Here is a 16,276-nt window from a genome sequence, read left to right on the forward strand (position 1 = left end):
TTTGAACAATTTAAAATATTATAATACAAATTGCCTTAATTTAAATATAATAATATATGTCTAATTTAAAATTTATCAACCAAACTAATAAATTTTTTAATTAAATGATAGAATTATATATAATATAAAATTTTTAAGGATGAATATACTGTGTAAGCCGACTAGTAAGAATTATGTTACCCGGAGTATGTCTAATTACCTTGTAGTAGTAGATATTTTCATGGCATTTTTCCAACACTTTGTGACTTTGCCACAGTGGAGAATTTCCACCTGCTTGTTCAATTGCCGTAATTGTCCTCGCAGATCCAACAACATTAAACAGACCCCAGACTAGAAAAAGAGAGAGAGAGCTGGTAAACTTATACAGTTTCTTCCTCTATTTCAGCCAAATGAACTATCTTTTCTGCTAGACTAGAAAATATTAGTCTCTTGTCACATCAAATGGGTGTTCCAATTGAAGAAGCCATAGCGGCACTATCCACATTTTCTTTAGAGGTACTAATAATAATAATGTTATAATGTCTATTACTATACTTGAGAATTGGATTTTCTTTAGCAGGCGCTTAATTTGTTCCTTTGTCATTAAAATTATAGGATGATCAACCAGAAGTACAAGGGCCGGGGTTTTGGGTTTCAGCTGAAGGAGGTGCAACTATTAGTCCAATCGGTAACGCTTCGTTTTTTTGTTTCTTTTAGGTTTTCACTACTGAGTTATCAGTTTTATTACTTCTACTTGATATTGTAGTTAGCAATGTTATTATTCTAATTTTTGTTATTTACTTTTTCCCATTCACTGCGAATGTCATTTCTTGGTCTTCTTTCGGTTGTAAGCATAAATAAATTTGCCATATATATATATATATATATATATGACCATGGTGTTTTTGTCTCCGTTGGAATTTGATCCTGAGACCTCATGACTCAACCACTTCATTGACCACTAGGCCACACCCTTGGGTGCCAAAATTGCCTTCAAATATTGTTAGAAGCGTAAATCTTTTTTCTTATTTATTTCTATCGTGCTTTAGTGTTCGTCTTATTGTTATTTCTGGAATTTCAAGCGATTTTTTGTGAATGTAACTTGTAGGTCTTCCTTTATGGAATTATAGCCCACCCATTAAATCAAGTTGCCTCAAGTATTATCTTTAAAAAGTGTTTATTTTTACTTTCTATTTTTTAACGTTTCAAATGATTTTGGCAGAGTATAGTGACGTGGCTGCATATAGGCTGTCTTTATCGGAAGACACTAAAGCTATTCACCAGTTGGTATGTGTTAAGAAATTGTATCAGTTTTCTGCTGCTGAAATTGCATTCATTTTCCTTGATGTAATGTCGAAGTTGCTTGCAGAACATACTTATACAAGAGGGGAAGGAAATGGGTTCCGTGCTCTACACATATAGAAGTTGCGTTAAAGCGCTTCCCCAGGTTTGTAAAGAATTTCAGCTTCTAACGGAAAAGGTTTTGATTTCTTAATGAGATTAGGTCTTACATTATTGGGATCTTCTACTCTGCTTCTGAGTTCTTTTTTTCCTTTTGAGAAAATGATACCATATGTGGTGGTGGTTTGTAGTTTATTGCAGAATATTGTTGTATATCGATATATCTGTGGCAGCTCTGTTAGAGCAGAAACAATGAGCAACCTCAATTTAGTTTTTAAAGTTTAGCTAGAACAAAGAGCATAACCTTATTAATCAACTGACTAGTAAAATTTCCTTATAACTGCGCGCACAAGGCATATGACCATGTCAGGTGGTCTTGTTTGCTAGATGTATTGAGGCTAACGAATTTTTGGTAATAAGTGAACAGAGTCTCCACTTTGTGGGAGTATACTGGGCATGTTGTCATTGTTGTTGAAGTGGACAGAGTGGATCAATTTCTGCAGTAAGATTTTCCATATTGATAGATGGTGATCCTTAAGGTTTCTTCAATTTTGGTTGGGGTTTAAGGCATGGTGATCCTTTATCCGCTATCTCTTTGTATTGGTGATGGAAAACCTAAACTCAATGTTCAAAAAGGCACAGAGTTTGGGATGGTTTAAGGGCCTATGCATTGGTAGGAATGGAGAGGAAGAAGTGGTCATATTCTATATGCAAATGAGACTTTACTTTGTTGTGAGGCAGAAGAAGATCATTTAAGAGATTTTTTTACTAAGTTCTCAAGCAACTTCTGGGCTGAAAGTCTATCTGTCTAAAGCAGTATATTTAGCATTAATGCAGAATGTCGCATTGAGGAATTAGCTGATATTTTGGGGTGTGAAGTAAACAAGTTTCCTACAGTATATTTGGGTTTGAAGTAAACAAGCTTCCTGCAGTTTATTTGGGTTTGAAGTAAACAAATTTCCTACAGTATATTTGGGTTTTCATTAGGGATGAAGAAGAAGGACAAAAGCATTTCACAATGAATAATTGCTAGATGTACAGACAAGTTAGCCCGTTAGAAGAATCAATCTCTGCCTTTTGGGGGAAGACTTATCCTAATTAGTAGCTTGCTTGATGGAATGCCAACATATACAATGTTTCTATTTTCTATGTCTACAACAATAGAGAAGAAGAGGAATTTTATAATAAATTATTTTTTATGGAATGGTAATGCTGCTAAAAGGAAGAAATGATAAGAAAGAAGGAGGTCACAGTTTAGTGGTTTTGGCTTTCAACCCCTCCCCTTTCCTTACAGTCAAATGGCTTTCAGCCTGGGAATGAGGAACTTGAAATTTCAAACCAAAAACTTGCTATTTAAATGGCCTTGGAGATACATTAGTGGTGGTGATGAAATCTTACAAGGCTTATAGATGATATTTATGGAAGGATGGATGGTTGGAGGCAAAGTTCCACATAGATGAGCAGGACAGGAGGAGTTTGAGAAGCAGATTTCTTGACTTATTTAGATGCTTTGTGATTAAGGAGGGCTATGTAGCTGATTTTCATTCAACCTCAGAAAGAAAATTAGAATTCTAGAGGAATTTAAATGACTGGGAGCTGGAGATTTTTTGTCTAACTTATACAACAACTGGAGTAAATCTCAATTATTCAGAATAAGGTGGTGTTTTGTTCTGGGTGAATAACACGGATAGAATGTTCTATGTTAAAATTGCTACGGTATGCTGCTAAGCTTACAGGTCAGGGGCTAACCGTGCATAACACGGCTAGATGTTTTTTAATTTTTGGTTCCCAAAAAAAACAAAAAAAGCTTACAGGTCAGGGGCTATCTACTTGACACTATCTGGAAACTAAAACTGTTGTTAAATGTAGCTTGTTTTGGATGGATTGTCACTTGGTAAGCTTTGTCTAACTCATAATAATTTACAGAACAGGGTTTTGCTTTAAGTAGTAAATAAATGCTAAATGCGTGAAGAGGATCAGGAGTCAGTGGAACATTTTTTCTTGCATTGTATAGTATCCAGAGAATGTTGGGAGCTGCTTCTTAAAGTGATTGGTGTTTCATGGTAATGCCTCTGAAGTTTAGGAGTTTACTGGAATCCTAGCCAAGTCAAAGGATGCCTAAAAACTTGAAGCAGATTTCGGGAACAACTCCCATATGCATTTTCTGGACCATATTGCTGGAAAGGAACAACGCTTGCTTTGAAGAAAAAGGATGCATTCTAAAATTAAGAGTACTTGTTTACTAGTTTATACTCCTGGTGTGATAGTTGTATACTAGATAATCTGGATCAGTACATGGACTTCTTAAGTTTGTTAGGATGGGTCACTTGATTGTCTGGTGGTTGGAGTTTTTTATTTCTTGTATTTCCTGTATCATCTTGATAGTCTATTAATAGAGACCTTATAAAAAAAGCTTAACCGAGGTCACTAAACTTAATCAAATGAGGAAGGACTCCAAAGTTCTCTACTAATCAACACATGAGCATAAAGCTCATAAGGTAGCTTCTCTTTAAACCAAAGTGCACCCATCGTGCTACCTCCGGTCCATGTATAAGGAGATCCAGGCATGTATCCCTTGGATAGTTGACTTCAGTGAAAATGCAAACCATTTAATCGACTCCAGTAGTAATTGCTTTCATCTTTGATGACTTCAGACCTTAAACTAGAAAGGGAATAAATATACAATTCCTCTCAAAGTCAAAAAAATCCATGTACCGATTCTTGAATGTATTAGTGTTTGTAAAATTGGTTCAAGTCTACATGGATATGCAACCACTTCTTCAATGTGATGACAAGTTATATCTGTGTTATTAAAATTCATTATATTGTTTCTTAAAGTGATGTGAAAGGAGGGTTTATCGCATCATGGGTGAAGTCATGCGCTTTAGAGAGGTGTTTGCTTCAAACATTACCCATTAAAAAAAGTGTGCGCTTCAAACGTGCTGCACAAAGTTATCCCAAAATGACTTAATCAGTTCCTTGAATCTCAACTTTAAAGAGTTAGGTTAATATCAAAATTATTGTATATTGAATGCTAAAATTAGTTATTTTAATCGTAATTTATATTATTGTAATAAATTCATATATGTTGGTATTATTTAATTTTCTGTAAGTTGCACTTCACATTGTAGCATCCTCATCACATCACGTCTTTTGCTTTAAGCCTCATGAACCTTTTTTTTTGCGCTTTTCGCTTTTAAAATTCTTGAGCTATATTGTTGTCGATATATTAAGTATTTCATCTACTCCCGGGCTTCGGTTCAGTGGTAAGAGCTCATCTCTTGATGTGTCAATTAGGCGCACTTCAAAAGTGAGCCTTGCTATGAGGAAAAAAATCTGGTATTTAAGTGGAGAAGGGTAGAGGGGTGAGCCCATTATCCATCAAATTTAAAACCGTGTGGTAGTTGGGGCTTGGGGATATATCGGTTATAAAAAAATGTATTTTGTCTTGTTTTTCATTTTGTTTTAACTTTATTTGGATGTTTATTATGTATTTAAATGGGTATATGAAATATGAAGCCCTTGCAAGAGAACTGGTGCCAAAATCTAATATTTTTGAGAGATTAAGTTCCTTGGTCAATTATTTAGACAAATTAATGGCAGACTGAAGTTGTTAATCCTTCTTCTTTGTACATATTTATTTGATGTTTGCACCTTTTTTTGCCACTGTCCTACTTTTTTTTTTTAAAACCTTGTAATAGTTAAAGAGATAATATTGCAGCTTCCAGATTCTATGAAGCAAAGCCAGGCTGACCTGTATCTTGAAACTTATCAAGTTTTGGATTTGGAAATGAGCCGTCTGCGTGAAATTCAGAGATGGCAAGCATCCGCTGCATCTAAGGTTTGAGCTGGCAATTCTCATTATCTATAACCTATACTAGTGGTAGCAGTTTCTTCTCACCCAAGCTTTTCTGCTCGATCTGTCTCAATGCAGCTGGCAGCTGACATGCAACGTTTTTCCAGACCTGAGCGTCGTATTAATGGTCCCACAGTAACTCATCTTTGGTCTGTACACGTTTCTTTTCATTAGTCTATTCTCTTATACTTCTAAAATAGATTAGGCTATTCTCTTTATTCTGAATTATGATGATATATTGATGGGTTAAGCTTTCATGTTACTATTTCATATTCACGTCATAGATGGTTGTTTCTTCTTTTAGGGTGTGTATAATCTTGGAAAATGTTGACAGGAGGGAAAGCCTACTGGAAAGGGCCCTCCACCTCCAATCACAAGGTTGGGGGTTGAGTCACCAATGTAGCAAAGTGGAAAAAAAATCCAGCTATCCTGGGTATGGGTATGGGTGTTTTCTGGGTTAAGGTTTACCAAATCTAAAAAAAAGATCTTCAGAAATTTGTCAATATTCTGTTATAGGTCTTTTCTTTACATTAATGCACGTTAGAAATTGCTTTATTTACGAAGCAGAGTTTATTTTCAAAAATTCAGATAGGCGTCAAAGACAAATTTGGATAAGTGGAGATACACGCAATGTTTAGTACTTGGTTCGGCTGCTGAAAATTTGATTTGATGATGATGATGACGAAAAAGCATGCAGTTGAGAACAGCTGAAGTTTTATTGTGACTTGATAGCGTGAAAATGAGCTCACACACCTTGACTAGTTCATTTAGTTTATCTGTTCCGTTTTATTGAGCTTATGCTTGGTGTATTTTCTTAGTATTCTATAATGCCCATGCATGTCTAACTTTTCAATGATCACCAAGGCATAAATTTCAATGTTCTTATTGCAGGTCCATGCTGAAATTACTTGATGTCCTGATCCAGCTTGATCATCTTAAAAATGCAAAAGCTAGTATACCTAATGACTTCTCTTGGTACAAAAGGTAAAATATGTGTGTCTTGGTTGTTTGTTTTTCATGAATGCTCAACTTTTCCATTCTTGCCGTTTAGGATAATTGGTTGCACAAAGGCTTAACATGTTTTAAGTTGATTACTTAAAAATAGTAATGCTTTTATCAGTTTTGGTAGGGTTCAACAATCAAAAAACAACTCATCCAAAAACAAAACAAAACAAGGGAAGTATTTGAACAAAGTGACCATTTAAAAGAAAAAAAACAATGTAACTGATGGTAAAAGTGATGGTAAAAGTTCTTTCATTTTCACGACAACCTCATGTTTGGTGTTAATTCATTGCCAAGTCTTCCTTAAGTTGATTGCAATCAAGAACTTCTTATTTGCATATTTGATTGAACTCTCTTAGTAGCAAACTATATTTTAGGGGTGATATCTTCTAAGGTGTTGTATATTCTTGTTCAGTGAATACCGAGTATGGTCACTCTTTGCTCCAAATTTTTGTTCTGATTTCAATTTGAAAGAGTTCTTGAAAACATAGGATCTGTTGTGCCACCTAAAAAATTGTGTAACCACCAAAAACTAGAGGTAACCCCAACACCTGTCCCCAGAGTATCAAAGGGTTTGGAAAAGGCAGGAGCCTGGAGGAGCAATTTTGAATTTTGAATTGCCAGTCTGTCAGGATGAAGGGGCCAAATCTTGGTGTTCCCCTCACGGTGCAACAGAGAAAACAATGACCAAGAAGAAACGTTAAAAGCCAAAGGTTCCACAACATTTTATTTAATTGTTTGTTTGTGCTGGATGCTTGCATTCAAGAAAAAAATTTGTATCTACTGAAGTATTTATCAACAAATTTTATGTTTATAATGAAGTAGCCTAAATTTGGAATGAAATGAGCCTGAGTAGAGCTCAATAAATGCAAAGGATTCATATTGTCCACCAGACTAGTTAGGATTGAGCTCAGTTGATAGATTGAATGAAGCGGCTTAATGAAATCTATTACGTGATTGTTCTCCTTTTCCCCTCTTTTTGTACTTTTCCCAACACCAGGAATTTCAATGCACCATCCATTTAATAGAACTTCCTATGCCAGGACATTCACACAAGTTAGTGTGCAATGGCAAGATACAGATTCAATGAGGGAGGAGTTAGATGATCTGCAGGTGCATATCTACTTCTTGTTACGTTAATTTTTTGAATCATGTGAACTTGCATGTATTTGTATGGGCTGAACTTGGATTGTTACATACTTGCAGATCTTCTTGAGCACGAGGTGGGCTATTCTGTTAAACTTGCATGTTGAGATGTTCCGGGTGAACAAGTATCCTTCACTCAGTGAATCGATATTGCTGCACTGAGTGAAATTTGTTATGTACGTAATGTACGTACGTATGTATGTAAAGATCTGTCATGATAATCTCATGTTATTGGTGGCTTCTCCCAAAGAATAAAGCCCGAATGAAGAAAAAAACTAAATCCTATCGGAGATAAGTGAGCCTTTTTAACTTTAGATCCTTGTGCCAACTGATTTACCATTCTTATATCGGATGCTAGACCCGACCTCGCTATCTGATGAAATTAGTTCCCTGCACGACATTGGTGCCTTTCCACTAATTCTCTCAGCTGAAACTAAATACTATGACCAGTTCGATGCAGATGATGGGCCCGACCTTGAAATTGTGTTGCGAACACTAATCAGAAGTGTGATTCCAGTACCAGAGAGACCACTGGTTAGTCAACCTTACTCTGACTTCTCCTCTCACCTCCCCTACCTATTGAATCAAGTAGGTCAGAACTCCCACACAATTCAAAACCCATCTGTATAGTGACTTTGAGGTGGACAAAAATTGTAATGGTAAAGGCATGCAAGCCTTTCGGTGTCAATATGTCTTGGTTCGAGCATGGATTTCTTGACATTATCCAGCTTATGGAGCAAAGGCGGTAGCTGCATCTACGACAGAAAAAAATTAGCATGCAAACAAACAAAGAAAAAGAGATCAAATAAGGATGTAGAGTTGGAGAAGTTAAAATTTTTGGTCAATTATGATGGGGTAAAAACTATGAAAGAGGGGGATGTGCGAGGTTAAATGAAAGCAATAAAAGGGGGAACTCCGTAATCTTTATTCCACAAGTGGAAAGCTGCTATACAATGCCTTCAAGAAACCAAAATTGAGGAATTGACAAGTAGCTTATTGCAAGTGGAAGATACTGTATGCCTTCAAGAGAAATTAAGGAATGGACATCTAGCTTTTCACAACAGGTGTTTGGAACTAGATGGATTGAATGAGCTGAATTACAATCTAGTGGCTGTAGTGGTGGGGGGATAAACCTATGGGACAAGAGAAGTTGGAGCTGTATAGGAGTGCAACAGGGATCCTATGCAATTTCTTGTATGCTGGAAAGTGTCCAGGAGGATTTTAGGTGGTGTTTCACAGGGGTTTATGGCCTTCACACAAATTCTGAAAGAGAGAAACTTTGGGATGAACTTGCCGTAATCAGAGGACTATGGAGTGACCAGTGGGGAATAAGGGGTGATTTTAGTTTTGCAGATATGAGAGCGAGTGGTTGAACTGCACCAGAAGATCAAAGGCAATGAGAGCATCCTCAGAAACAATTGAAGATCTGTGCCTCATAGACTTGCCATTACAAGGTGCAGCCTTTACCTAATCTAGGGGGTGAAAACACACTTCAAGCATCAAGGATAGACAGGTTTCTAATAGCTAACGAATGGAGCAACACCTTACGGAAGGTTACATATATGGTTCTCCCAAATGTTTTCTCACATCATAAACCCATAATGCTAGAAAGTGGAGATTGAGAAAAAACCTCTCATTCTTATAAGTTCAAATTTGAGAACATGTGGCTACAAGTTGGTGGGTTTCTAGACAAAATTAAAGGGGGTGGCAAGACTATACAGTCAGTGGTAATCCTAACTTCAATTCTGACTCAAAAACAGAAGTTGCTCTAGAATTTTCTTTCCATTATGCTGAGCCTGAGACAACTGAAATTTGGTAGCAAATGGATTAAGTGGATCAAATTCTGCACCACTAGTGTTAAGTATTCTATATTGATTAACTCAAGCCCAACTGTCTTCTTTTTCCGTCGAGAGGGGCTTATACAGGGGGACCCTTTATCACCATTCTTCATCATATCAATGGATGGTCTTAGTAACATGCTAGATGAAGCTAGAAATTTGCAATAGATCAAAGTTTTTGAAGTGGGTACTATTACTGGGAAGGTAGTAACAATCTAACATCTGCTATATGCAGATGACACCCTCATCTTCTGTGGGGCAGAAGAATCCCAGTGCATCATTTAAATCTAACATTCTTATTTTTGAGCTCTTTCAGATCGACATATTTTTTTTTTCTTTTGATAACCGTGGTGTCCGGGCCAGCTTGCGCGCACCTCGACTAAATCCACGGGATACCTGCCACCTACCACCAGCAACAGGTACCAGGCAACTTTGTCCACCAAGGCTAGAACAGATGGGAAGAAAACACCTAGTGTTTGTCTCTGTTGGGAATTGAACCTGAGACCTCATGGTGTTCATCCCAACTTCATTGAACCACTAGGCCATACCCTTGGGTGCTCGACATATTAATATGCCGAAAAGCATTATCTATCCGGTTTATGATGTGCCAAATCCAGACCATCTGAGATATGGAATGGAGTTATAGAAAAGGTTTAAAAAAGATTGGCCAGCTGGAAAATGCAATATCTATCCACAGGGGGCAGACTGACACTCATCAACAATGTCCTAGATAGTTTACCCACCCGTATTCTGTCCGCATTCCTTATCCCATGAAAGGTGCTGAACTAATGGATAAAAGAAATATTTTGTCCTAGCTTTGGTAGATAGAGTTACCTGGTACCTGTTGCCAGTGGGAGATGACATTTATCCTATTGAATTAGTCAAGGTGCGCGCACGCCAGCTTGAAAACCACATCTATCAAAAAATCAGTTAAACGGAATTTTTGGGAAGGAAGCACTAGAACTCCCAAATTTCATTTTGGTAAAATGGAAAGCAATAACAATAGCCAAAGTCCCTAGGTGGCTTGGGAATCAAATATCTCATGACCCACAATGAAAATATGCATATGAAATGGCCATGGAGGTACTCACAGAAGGATCAAACCCTTTGGAAAAAGGTGGTGTAGGCAAAACATAGAGGGGTAGAGTCTGAGTTTTTATTCGGTGCCCGTTTGGCCATGAGAATTTTTTCCTTTTTCTGGAAATTTTACTCACTTTATTCCAAATACAACTCCAAGTTGGTGTTTGGCCATGAGAATTCCAAATACAACTTGGAGTTGTATTTGGAAAAGTGAAGACAAGTAAAACTTGTTTTCACTTTTTTCACTTCCACTTCTCTCACAAAAATTCAAAAAACAACTCCAATTTATATTCATGGACAAACACAACTTCAACTCCAATTCCAACTCCAACTCCAAAAATCTTAGTTTTCAGGGCCAAACGCCTACTGAGTTGAGTTGTCTCCAGTCCCTTATTTTCTTTTGGTGCACCCATGGAGTTCCTTGTTAGGTAGAAGATTGGTGGAGTTTGTAGAGAATCTATCTTTTTGTAGATGCTTTACCTTTTGGTATACCCTTGTATATGGTCAGGTTTTGGCCATGTTTATGGATGAAAATACATTTACTTGATTAAAAAAAAAAAAAGAAAACTATGAGAGAGCACCTGACAGCTATATAAAAGTAGGATCAATAACCATTTCTTGATGTAGCCAACTTGGGATTTCTTGTTAGATTGGTTTAACCATTGGTACTTAATAGGATCCGTTTGAGAGGATTAGAAAGGTAATAAATATTCCAACCTTGATATCACTGGTCAGTTCATTCAGCTTGCATTCGAAGTGTCTGAAGTACCTTTTTATACTAAGCTACTTTGATTGAGTATAGCACAAATGATGGAAAAGTGACACTTTTGATGAAGCCAACAATTGTCTCTCTCTTTAGGATGTCTGTTGTTTGACCACTATTTCTGCATTTCACAATTTGTTTTTGTCGAGATGTCATTTTACTTTGATGGTAAATTATTTTCATGTGTGTGAAATTAGTGTGCTCATTTTCTGTGCACTACTTTTGCCTGAACTCCTTGACTTTTTATAGTGTTGAAGACATTCTTCAAGTTCTCATCGTCTTTATAGTCGAGTCGTTGGAGTTGAATTTTGCGCTTCTATTTCTGGAGAGGCACACACTTCTTCGTGTTTTGCCTGTCCTTGTTGTCCTAGCAGCATCATCAGTGAAAGATAGTGAATCATTGTACAAAAGGGTGAAAATCAATAGACTTATCAACATATTTAAGGTATGTTCATTTGGTATTGTGCAAATTTTTTAACTGAACCTTCGAGTGCAGTAATTGTTTTTTAATGTTCTGTTTCTTATTATGATATAAACTTTACTACTGCATACTCTCGAGACCTTGGAAAATGATCTTTGTACCTTTCTCTTTATGCAGAATGATCCTGTGGTACCTGCTTTCCCAGATCTTCACCTGTCTCCTGCTGCAATTTTAAAAGAGTTATCAACATACTTCCCTAAATTTTCTGCACAAACTAGGCTTCTCACTCTTCCAGCACCTCATGAGCTGCCACTGCGTGAGGCACAAGAATATCCTTTCTCTGTTTCTGACTTTTAATCTTCCTTTGTTGCTTTTGATGCTGTTCAATATTAGGTTCATGTGAGTCAGATTTGGTTTTCCAAAATTTACTTTTTATTACTGCTGATAACTTGAAAACAGATTCTCTTGAAACAGTATAGAACTTTAGTACATTGCTTTTCCTTTCCGTATTCCAATTGAATCTTATCAACCGAAAATCTTTTTTTTTTTTGGTAGGAAAAAGTTAAACAAAGCTTACGGTGTCTACTTCCTTCTTTTTATCGGAAAAAGTTAAAGAAAGCTTACAATGTCTAGTTGCTTCTTTTTATTTTAACCTTTTCCCTCTCTTCTTCACCAATAGTCCCAAATTATTACTTTTCTCTATGAACATTATCACTCTGAGGTTCCACAGCCAAGGAGAATATTGTCCTTATTTGAAGTGGTTTAACATTGTACTCATTTCTTGAACTCCCTATCGGTGAAACTCATTTGGCCTTTGAATGGAGATATTATTTCCTTTTTAGTACTAAAATACGGTAAACCGTTTTTAAAATGTTTTTACTACTGAAGCAAGTATTCTTGTTTCTTTGAAATATATCAGGCAGTTCACATTCAATTATTCTGAGTTTAAATGCCTTAGTTCTTTGAAAAGTACAAGTTATAGGAGTTTAACTTCTATTTTAGCTTCTTTTATTTTTTTGATTAGGTTTAATTTGTATTTTAGCTTATAAGTTATTTCTCAATACTTTACTTTTGTTTCCTCTGTTTTGTCTAATAAACTTATTCTACTATCCACTAGAAAATTTCCAATGGGTTACTGTAAGTAATTTCTTAACGCCATTTACTTATCAGCGACAATATCTGATTGTCAACCATATTGGGGCGATCCGTGCTGAGCATGACGACTTCACTATTCGTTTTGCTTCAGCCATGAGTCAGGTGACTCTCTCTCAATATATATATATATATATATATATATATATATGATTTCTTCTCCTTTCTTGTTTTCAATGTGTGTGATGGTTCTACGAGTTTGTAATAATACAGCTTGTAGAGTACTAGAGTTGATAACAAGTCAAGTGCACACATATGGATTAGCAATATTTTTGATCTGGACTGATTAACAGTGTTATGAAAAATGATTAGTGGAGTGGCTTAAATTGAAAATTTTGAAACGAAGATTTGTATCATCATTTCGCAATCCACATGTGACTGTTTAGAGAGAGAAATCTAAGTGCTTTGAAACATTCCATTGTAGAAATTTATGGTGAGGCTGCGTACAATAGACCTTTGTGGTTCGGACTTCCCTGACACCATGCATAGTGGGAGCTTTAGTGTACCGGTTCCTCCCCCGCCCTTTTTTTTTTTCGAGAAGACCATTCTATCAATCTTTTGTTAATTCTCTTATGTTTTTGGAGTACCAAAGAGATTTATATGCATGACTGGATGTACTTTTTGATAGTTATATGTAAAGGAGGCCACAGATGATAATGACTTCGGATGCCTGCTTTTCTCTTTTGGTTAATTGAATTTTTCTTACTTATAATAACCTCTTAGGATACCTGCTTTTCTCTTTTGGTTAATTGAATTTTTCTTACTTATCCAAATTATATTATTATATTTGAGGCTTTGAGAAAATAGATACCTTTTTCCATCTTTTACACCATGTGTGGGCACATCGTTGGTTTTGGTTATACCCAAAAGCTTATTGTGGTTACCTTTAAATTCTAGTGATTAGCTTGTCAAAATGTAATTATCATTTGTTTTAACTATTTTGAGTTAGAAATTAAAACTATTATATAACTAAGAAGAGTTTGAATATTATGATAATTATACATTACACGTTTGACTTTTGATGCTACAAAATAAATTCTCACTTAGAATCTCAAAAATAAATTAATAATAATTTAGATTCACAGTTAAAAAACTTAATTAGATTGATTTCAACGCATAAAAGAAAAATTTCAGCAATGTTACACAGACTCGTTTACAGGTACGTATCAACACAGGTGTCTGTGAATATCTGTAAGGGTACACATTTTTTACCAGTTTTTGCTGTATTTTAAGACATTCCCATGAAGCACCCATACTCATGTCCCATCGTCTGTCAAGAGTACATCAAGAGAAATGGAACACCTATGTAACATTGATCTATAGCTTAGAGGTGTATGTATAAAGATTCAGAGAAGGAGATCAAAAGGATAATTTTATTAACTCTGGCAGCAAGCTTTTAAATACACAATATACAACTAACTGGACCTAAAGTGCTGACCACTATCTGCACATTATCTACAGCTAACTAACTAAAGCTAACTATTTGCTAACTCCACTATCTGCACATTATCTACAACTAACTAACTGAAGCTAATTATTCCTAAATATGCTCCAAACATCAGAGACTTAGTCAAATTGTAACAACTAGTAACAAGAGGTAAATAAAGATAGTTAATACACCTCCTCAAGTTAGGTAAGGTGCAACAATGCCTAACTTGGAACGACACCTAATAAAGGCTGATTTAGGCAGTGGCTTGGTGAAGGTATTAGCAAGTTGATCACAAGCATGAGTATGAGTAACATGAACTCGATGAGCATGAACCTGATCATGGACATATGCAAAATCTACAACAACATGTTTCATACGGGTATGGAACACTGGGTTGTGAGATGCATAAGTTACTCCAACATTGTCACAGTAGATTGTTGGCGTCTTCGGAATGGTGACATGTAACTCATGATTACTTCGCACCCATGTGATCTCTGCAAGTGCATTGACTATTGATTTGTACTCTGCCTCAGTGGAGGAGCGAGCCACTGCACGTTGCTTTCTGGACGACCAACTAACTGGATTTGGTCCAAAGAAAAGTATTTACTTGATGAAGAGATTCTGTCATTTGGATCGCCAGCCCAGTCAACATCAGCATACATATACAAATTGGAGTCAGAGCTGCGAAGGATGCGAAGTCCTGAACTTGCGGTTTCTTTGAGATACCGTAGTACTCGTTTAGTTGCTTTCCAATGTTCATCAGTTGGAGTATGCATAAATTGTGACAATTTATTGACTGCATAAGATATGTCAGGCCGAGTGAGGGACAGATATTGCAATTTGCCAAGGGTACGCCGGTAGCGCGTGGCATCAATTGGTGGCGAACCATCAGCTACCCGAAGGGGTACACTGGCACACATGGGAGTGGAAACACCTTTACAATTGTCCATATCTAGTTCAGAAAGAATTTTCAAAGTGTATTTTGATTGAGAAAGAATGAGACCATCTGGTACTTGCTTAACATCAACACCTAAGAAGTAGTTTAGATAGCCAAGATCCTTCAATGAAAATCTTTGTGCCTTTGGAACTGATGACAAATTTAATCATGTGTGAATGGTTTCCAGTGATTAAAATGTCGTCAACATAGACAAGCACATAAATGGTTACAGCCAAATGCTTCCATAAAAATAAAGAGGTGTCAGATTCTGTTCTGACAAAGCGCAGTTTCAGCAAATGTTCACGTAGAGCATTATACAAAGTCCGGGGAGCTTGTTTGAGGCCATAGATAGCCTTCTTCAGTCTGCAGACATGAGTTGGAAATTGAGGATTAATAAAGCCTCGGGGTTGCAACATAAAAACTTTTTCATCCAATTTTCCTTCTAGGAAAGCATTATTGACATCAAATTGATGGATTGGCCAATTGTGTTGCACAGCTATAGATAGCACCAATCTTACGGTTGTCGGTTTGACAACAGGACTGAATGTCTCATGAAAATCTAAGCCAGGACTCTGCGTAAACCCTTTTGCAACTAGATGAGCTTTGAAACGATCTATAGAACCATCTGCTTTTCTCTTGATCCTATAAAACCATTTGCAATCGACAACATTGGTTGACATGTTTTGCGGCACGAGTTCCCAAGTTTGATTTTTTATTAGAGCATCATATTCTACTTTCATCGCTTGTCTCCACTCTTTATGTTTATAAGCCTATTTGAAGGTTACAGTCGTGGGTGTCAAATGGGTCAAAAAAGAAAGTTTTCTTTTAGGCTTCAAGAGATTATTTTGGGACCGAGTTATAATACGATTTGAAGATGGTGGTGGAATTGGGCAACAGGTATTGAACTTTGTTGGGGTGGCAGGGGTGGAGGAGTGGCTTCACTGGTGGTTGGGATTGGTAGGTGGGATTGCAGGTTTGTGGTTTTTCGTCGATGGCATGTGAGCAAAGGCTTAGGTGTAGCAGTGTCATGCGCAAGAGGAGAAAGAGCAGGAAGTTGATTAGAAGAAGGAACAGGGAGATGTGTATTACCTGATATCTCTGAAGCTGCTGGTACTTGGTCACTGCTGTTGGAGTGAGCATTGCCAGGGGAATAGGTGTTATTGTTGGAGTTGGACTCTACATGGACTGGGATAAGGGATGGAATAGAGAGAGGAGTAGTTTGAATTGTTGTTGGACTGTTCTCTTTGGAGTCAATAACTTCCCAACTTAATT

The 16,276-nt window shown here is 36.7% G+C and overlaps 1 protein-coding gene across 1 annotated transcript in view; it reads left to right on the top strand.

Annotated features, from left to right (window-relative positions):
- Nucleotides 1-233: 233 nt before the first annotated feature.
- LOC107867875 (protein PIR) overlaps nt 234-16,276 on the top strand; it is a 69,130-nt gene continuing 53,087 nt past the window's right edge. Inside the window, exons 1-12 of the mRNA XM_016714342.2 lie at nt 234-495; nt 595-667; nt 1,202-1,266; nt 1,349-1,426; nt 5,102-5,221; nt 5,315-5,385; nt 6,128-6,220; nt 7,282-7,351; nt 7,445-7,509; nt 11,315-11,510; nt 11,664-11,815; nt 12,650-12,743. Of these exons, the coding sequence (XP_016569828.1) occupies nt 442-495; nt 595-667; nt 1,202-1,266; nt 1,349-1,426; nt 5,102-5,221; nt 5,315-5,385; nt 6,128-6,220; nt 7,282-7,351; nt 7,445-7,509; nt 11,315-11,510; nt 11,664-11,815; nt 12,650-12,743 (1,131 nt within the window). The 5' untranslated portion in view covers nt 234-441. The remainder of the gene's footprint in view (nt 496-594; nt 668-1,201; nt 1,267-1,348; nt 1,427-5,101; nt 5,222-5,314; nt 5,386-6,127; nt 6,221-7,281; nt 7,352-7,444; nt 7,510-11,314; nt 11,511-11,663; nt 11,816-12,649; nt 12,744-16,276) is intronic.

The sequence above is a fragment of the Capsicum annuum genome, chromosome 4, assembly GCF_002878395.1.
Source record: "Capsicum annuum cultivar UCD-10X-F1 chromosome 4, UCD10Xv1.1, whole genome shotgun sequence".
Classification (NCBI taxonomy): Eukaryota; Viridiplantae; Streptophyta; class Magnoliopsida; order Solanales; family Solanaceae; genus Capsicum; species Capsicum annuum.